This window comes from Gavialis gangeticus, unplaced genomic scaffold (genome assembly GCF_001723915.1).
Source record: "Gavialis gangeticus isolate Ggan-Ray unplaced genomic scaffold, GavGan_comp1, whole genome shotgun sequence".
NCBI lineage: Eukaryota > Metazoa > Chordata > Crocodylia > Gavialidae > Gavialis > Gavialis gangeticus.
In genome coordinates this window covers 209,396,840-209,404,245 of record NW_017729032.1, presented here as the reverse complement: position 1 = coordinate 209,404,245, position 7,406 = coordinate 209,396,840, and the positions used below count along the sequence as shown (strand labels likewise).

General features: G+C 40.7%; 1 protein-coding gene across 1 annotated transcript in view; it reads left to right on the top strand.

Annotated features, from left to right (window-relative positions):
- LOC109302323 (interferon-induced GTP-binding protein Mx1-like) overlaps positions 1 to 7,120 on the top strand; it is a 40,164-nt gene extending 33,044 nt beyond the window's left edge. The window contains 5 exon segments of the mRNA XM_019523883.1: positions 1,210 to 1,260; positions 2,214 to 2,394; positions 4,764 to 4,840; positions 5,260 to 5,493; positions 6,700 to 7,120. Of these exon segments, the coding sequence (XP_019379428.1) occupies positions 1,210 to 1,260; positions 2,214 to 2,394; positions 4,764 to 4,840; positions 5,260 to 5,493; positions 6,700 to 6,939 (783 nt within the window). The 3' untranslated portion in view covers positions 6,940 to 7,120.
- Positions 7,121 to 7,406: the final 286 nt, after the last annotated feature.

Below are 7,406 nucleotides of genomic sequence, written 5' to 3'. Positions count from 1 at the left end.
AGGAGGTATAGATTGGACATCCGCAAAAACTACTTCACGGTTAGGGCGGCTAGGAGCTGGAACCAACTTCCAAGGGAAGTGGTGCTGGCCCCTACCCTGGGGGTCTTTAAGAAGAGGCTGGATGCCTACCTGGCTGGACTCGTTTGAGTCCCGTTTCTCTTTTTGGGGTTTTTTGTTGTTCTCCCGCCCTGGTGGGGGGTCGGGCTAGAAGATCTACTAGGTCCCTTCCGACCCTTAATCTATGAATCTATGAATCTATGAAACAGATTAGGGAGGGAACAGGGAGCACAATGGCAGATAGAGAAGGAAGCAGAGCAGCAGATTGGGCAGAAGAAAGGGATGTGTGTGGCATATGGAGCATGTGGGGCCAATTTGTGGCATGACTACCAAAAAGGTGAGGCCCCACTGCACTAAGTTCTCCAAAATTGTACTTATGGGGCCTTTATTTAATACATCCACTGTCTTGTGAATCACTGACCCTGCTTTTGTAACAACCCAGCATCTCATTACAGCAATTGCTTGCATGGTAAAATAACATTAAGAATTACCATTTGTTATCTGTATTACAATTGCATTTAAAAGCCCAAACACAAATCAGAACCCCTTTACACTAGGTACTGTGCATATGAAGAGAGAGGTTTTTGTTCCCTGTGCAGCCTAGACAGGGCAGACAAAGAGTACAAGGAAAACTGGTACAGGGAGATGAGTGGTAGTGTTGAAGTGATGTAATTGTGATGGTCCAGGAAATATGCAAGAGGCAAGGATTTTTATGGGTTATATCTTTTATTGGACTAACTGCATGGCTGGGATAATTGATCCAATAAAAGACTACCATAATTCATATAACCAAGCCTAATGAGTCTTTGGTCTCACAAGCTTGTTCAGTGGCTAAAATACTGCCCCAACAGCCCTTCGTGTATCACTGACAAAAAAGGTGCAGATCATCAGCTGTTCAGGGTTCACAGCTTGAGTACCAGGGCTGAAATACACATCGTATGACCTTTGGCTGCATCTCAGAATGTCATTTCCATACTTCCATGTACAAGCAACTTGCAGTATATGAATATGACAGTTTTGCCAGAAAATAGCATGCAAATTTTTCCCCTCCCAACTGTAAAGTTTTGCATGTGTACCATAATCACTAATAACTCAAGGTCTGTATTAAGTCTTGTAGTTATTTTTAAATGGCAGTTTCCCATCTCTTTACAGAAAATCAAGCTCTTCAATCAGGACATCATGAATGCAGTGCAGGGAGAAGAGGTTTGCACTAACAAAAAGAGTCCTAAACTCTTCACAAAAATTTGAAAACTCTTTAATGAATGGGAAATAGATATTAATAACAATGCACTGAATAGTAAGTACTAAACTTTCGCACTGTGCCTTCACAAATTCCTAGCCAAGTCAACAGGCTCAATGTGTACACAAGTCAATTTATAGGAAATAACTTATCTTTGTCCAGGATTTTTTCCAGTAATGAGAGAGAGGAGTTCACAGTGATAATTTCATATTTGGAACCAAGCTTGTTTAAATTTTAGGAATGTTCAAGTCCAGAGTGTGGTGTGAGCCAGTTGCTGTTTTTAAATGACCTCTAATCCCAATTCAGTTCTAATTGACATAGTATCAACCCTGAACGCTAATACTAATGAAAGTAAAACCCTGAAGTAATGGAAGTTTAATTCCAAGGATGGTTTTGTGGTGATTGTTTCTAAACTTGTCAGTGGGTTGACTGACAAAAATAATAGATGCAAGTAAAAAATCTGCCATAAAATTACATGGGTTATTAATCAGTCTAAAGATAAATGTAGTTCTTATTCCATGAAAAGCAGTGTTATTGTTGAACTTGATTTTAGGTTGTGCCTTCAGAAGCATCTCAGAGAATTAAGTGCCCATCTTCCTTATGTCCTTTTGATATCTCATCCTATTATATACAATCCAGACCATTCAGAGTCTTTTAATGCACTGACTCTACCCCTGCCTCCTAGATAATATACAACACTAGAAAGAATTTTCTCAACCACTCACCGAGCATATATATAGCAAGCAATCCTACAGGTCAAAACTGTGCATCTACTACCACTGTAACCCAAGTGGTGCTGTAGCTCTTCTTCATTCCAAAGAGTAAATATAAGGCCACTAAGTAACAGTATAAATCCTGGATTTACCACATTTTTGTAGTGTAAAAATAAAAATTCTGGAAGCATCTGAGATAACAGTGCTTCTGTTTTAATGCCGTAGTGAAAGCCCTCATGAAAGAAGAAATTTTGAAATTTGAAAATCAGTATCGGGGAAAAGAGCTCCCAGGATTTATCAATTACAGAACATTTGAGAGCATTGTAAAAGAGCAAATCAGGTTGCTAATAATTCCAGCTACTACAGTGCTGAAGAACACAACTGGTAAGTTTCATTCATTGAATTTCTTATAAACTTTGACTATAGTTGTGGAACTGATTACGACTTTTAGATTTACTTAGCACTAGTACTTAGGACAAGATTTTAAATGGCATGAATCAAAATAATGATAAAAGCAATTCATTGAGTGCTGCTGTCTGTTTTAATACTAAAACATTATGTACCAATGTAGCCATTGTTTTGGATTAAATATATAAATGTGTATGTTCTGCGAAATATCAAGACTATTCAATGAAACAAAGAATATCCGTTTCTTCAAATTAGGTAAGAGATGAAAGAATTTCTGCTAAAATTATCCTTCATATTAATTTCCACATTACATCAGCACCTTGAAGCTGGTATATTTTTCATAGACTGAGCCCTGAAAGAGCCATTGTGATCTCCTGTGTACTGCAGATTACAACACTTCCCTGAATTAATTCCTGTTTCCACTAGAACCTATATATATTATAAAAACATGCAGTTATAATGGAGACCCCACAGCTGCCCTTCATTCAGAAGGAGAAGCGGGGGTACTTGGGAAGTGCGCCACTGTCCCAAGTACCCCAGTGTCTCCATGCCACCGCCACATACCCCCTGGGGCCTTCCCAAGTACCCCCAGGGGTACGCGTACCCCCGGTTGACAACCCTTGTTCTAAAGGTTAAAAGCCCTCATTCTTTGAACTTTGCACCTTATTTTAAGACTGAATGTGTCTAGCTTTACCTTACAGCCATTATATTAGGTTAGAACTTTCTCTGCTAGATTGAATACCAAAGATCAAATAGTGAATGTCAAATACTGGCTCCCCAGGGAGAAATTAAGTCTGCAAACAAATCACCCCTTAATTTCTTTCCTAAAATAAACAGATTGAGCTCCTTGGTCGTGTCCACATGTGCGTGGATGTTTGGTTCCCTGGGGACAGCTAGCAGCAGTGCGCCTTGTGCCATGGCTAGTTGTCCCTGAGGAATGTCTGTGTCACGTGCCCTCTGGTGCATGGTAAGTTACTCCAGGTGGAGTAGGAGAGGTTGGGGTCAGCACTGGGCTGGCCCCAGCAGCCTTACCTGGGGTCCTGGAGGCCTCCTGGGGCTGCAGCAGCAGCAATCCTGCCTTGCAGAACCTGACCAGCAGCTGGAGTGTGTCTCTGACTGGGCAGGTTCTGGTTTTGAGTGCCGCACACTGCCCCCGTGTGCACTGCTCCACTTTTTTAAAAACCTGCAGGAAAAAAAAACCTCTGCTCCCTTGCAGCATGGAGAACAGCTGAATGTGCACTACATCATGCCACAGACATATCTACAGCACCACATACCACACAGCTGTGCTCGTCTGCACATGGCCTATGAGTCTATTATTAAAGTCTTTTTTTCCAGCTTTTTAATCAGCCTTGTGACTCTTCTCTGAACCCTTTTTTTTTTAACAACATCCTTCTGGGACTATGTATGCTACAGAGGCATAGCAGGGTAGCTCTGCTCCTGGGGCAGCCACAGCATATAGGGCAACACCAGTTGCCACACTGTCTATGAACAGTGGTGCAGTCAGCCACTGGTAGCTAGCTTTGTGCTCCCTCCCCCAACACAAATGTGGTTCCCAGAGATGCTGCCCTGGTTACCTGACCCTCAGTTACACTACTGATATGGCAGATCTGTAAAACATTCCAGCAATGGTTGTACCAGGGCTAGATACAGAGGCAATTTGATATTCCCTAGTTTATATATCTAGGAACACAGGACTAGAATTGACTTCCTGGGCCTTCAGGTATGGTCTTCTGCATTTACAGAGCTGTTTGTCTACAAGTATCAACAAAATATCTACTTGAGCACACCACAGGCACAAAGCACCAAAACAAAAAAAGCTATCCTGCACCCTATGAAGAGCTCAGGAAAGACAGAGGTGCCAGAGCTTGCATTCAGCTGATTAAATACACAATTCCCTAGTCCTTTTAGTGGGAATCAAGTTCCTCAAATATGTAAGGACTCAGTATATGTTTAGTGGAAGTGTTACAGATTTTCAAGGCTGAGATTTGAAACCAACAAATGGGTTGGACTTTTACAGGTGTTTAAAGGTTAAAAATGTGATCACATGCATTGTTAGAGCAGAAGGGATTGAAAATATTTGCAATTTGTAAGACCACAACACAATATTACCAAATGTTTGTACTAGACAGAAAATAAGTGCACTGATCAAGAAGCTTTCAAATTAAAACCTGCTTTAAACTGAATCTGAATGCAATCTGTCAAGGTTTTGCATGGTTCTTTTTTATGCTCATGTCATTAGCTTACGATTTCCTTCTGATCACAGATTCACAGAAGTTTAGGGCTGGAAGGGATCTCATGAGATCATCTGGTCCAGCCCCCCTCATCATTTTTTTTTTTCTTAGACCTTGTACAAGATGCTTTTACCAAAATTGCTGTGAAACACTTTGATAATTTCCTTGCTCTTCACAGACCAGCAAAGGTAAGGAGCTACATAATGTGTCTCTGACCCAAGTCATAATTAATGGTTTATGTTTAAATCCAGGTTTATTTCTGGCCAATCTACCATGCAGCTGTTTTAATTGCTAATGAATTCTTCTCAATGTTATTATATTGAGAATATTCTTATTATAGGATAGTGAATAGCGCATAATGGAGTTTTATACAGTGAACAAATAAAGATACTGAACAAAGTGCCATAGGTTATGGAATTAGAGTCTGATTCCAACCTTGAAGGAAGTGGACAATCATCACTTTCCCTTTATCAGACCATTTCTGTGGTGACTGATTTCAGTGCTCACCTTTGTTGTTGTTGAGGCAGAAGGGGTGTACTTCCTTTTATAGATTGCTGAGAGGTGATAGGTCTCAGATGCTAAAAAATTCTTCCCTTTTTAATGACAGAGTAGAATTGAAGATGTAAAACAGAAACAAGAAGCAGCAGCTGAAAATATGATTCAAACCCCGTTCAAAATGGAAAGAATTGTTTACTACCAGGACAGACTTTACAGTGGAGATTTAGAGGAAGCTAGGAAGCTTCCTCAATCTACTCAGCGTTTCTATTTGCCTTACACTCTGGATTCCCCAAAACAGTATTCCATTAACAAAATGACTTATCACTTGACTGCATACTTCAAGGTAAGTCTTTCTCTTTTCTTTTCCAATAAATCTTGCTTTGTAAAAAAGATATACTCGTGGAAAAAGTAGGGAGTCTAAATAAAGGGAAGCAAGTCTTGTGGCAAATACTGAATTGGTAGCATGCACATAAGACCTATGCCCATAAAGAACATTAAAAACATTCCTTCTTATTGCTTTTTGGTGCTTGTTCTCACTGTGGTTCAAAACCTGCAGTGAAACATAGTGTAATCACTTGCAGCTAGGCATCATGGTTGTCTAACTGCTAAGAGTAATACTATATTGGGAAATCATATGCTATGGTCATTCTAGGGTAGAGATACTGGAGACAGATTTAAATGAACCAGCTTGGGGTATGTTAGCAAAATACATGCGACAGCACAAAGCTCAATAAAGGCTAATTTTACTCTTCTGGGTTTTATGCGGCCAGGGCTAGACTGCGTAAGCTTATGTAGCTTAGGCTGTCTGGCTTAGTAGTTAGGTTACCAGAAGGGGGACAGAGACAGAGACAGAATCCAAAAGAGAGGCCAAATCAGGAGGCAGGAATCGGGACCAAGTTACCAGATATAAGGGGTACCAAATCCAGAGGCAGAGTCCAAAGTACAGGCCAAGTCAGGGTTCAGGAGCCAGAGACCAAGTTACTAGATCCAACAGAAAATCCAAGAAGCCAGAGTCCAGGACCATAGCTGAGCAGGGTCACGAAATCAAAAAGCACTGGGTCAGAGAGGCTTACCAGAACAGGCGCCCAAAACTGTTGGCCAGCCTGCAATCTATGGCCCCAGGTGGAACCAAATGGGGGAGGCCTCTCCCCAGTGGCCAACCAAGAGCTCCAAGCAGTGGCCAACCAGGACCACCAGCTGGGGCAGGGCTGCCAGGAGACACCCCAGGCAAGTGCAGCCAACCAGGAAGTCAGCCCAAGCTGAGCTGTCTGCCAAGGCCCCTAGCAGCTTGTTCCAGAAGCTGTAAACTAAACAGCAGTAGTTTCTCTGCGTGTAGCATAGGCAGACCTGAATTTCAATCTGGTAGCAAGTTAAATGGAGGGAAACATCTTATTTTAGTGAAATATACTGTTAAATATTCCCAGCCTCAGCTAAGGAAAACTCTAAATATGTTGTTTGTGAATTGCAGAATCCCATTTTGTATATTTTCTTGCACATCCTTCCCCCTTGATTTTAAACCTATGAATTCTCTTCTTTTCTCTTCTCTTAGGGGACAGGTAATCGACTCTCCACTCAAATTCCTTTAATTATTTGTTCCTATGTCCTCCAAGACTATGGTGAAACATTACAGAATGCTATGTTGCAAGTTTTGCAAGACCAGTTCAACATACTTCTTAAGGAGTGGAAAGACATGTCCAGTGACAGGACCAATTTGAGGGAAAGTATTAAACGTCTGAGAGAAGCTCAACAATGTTTAGCAAAGTTCTCAATTTCAAGTAGCCATGCTTAAGCAACAGCACATCTTCTTTCATTTTTATGCCTGAATCATTGGAGTTGGTGTTCAGTTAGATGTAGGATTTTATTTTTGTATGGTGTGTGTATTTTTGCTGTAGAGACTCATTGAAGACTCCTGTTTGGTGAATTATCCTGAATATGTTAATAAATAGTTGAAGTGTGTATGTTTTGTTTTATATGGTGTGTCATTACTTCAGCCTCATTACTCTTTGGTCTATCTTGGAAGCAGACAATACATTTCTGAAGACGTACTGATAGGAGTTTTCATTAAGATATGAATCTAATCTTAAACATAATTAAATATAAGGTTTTAAATGTTTTGTCTCATTCCATAAAAGTAAATCACATGTGCAAGTCACTGAATCCACATGAGATCCCTCTAGAAAAGTTTTCTGTGCATGAGACACAGAGCACCTGTTGGAGATGATAGAATTTTTGTATCCCAGGGTAACATTGTAATGA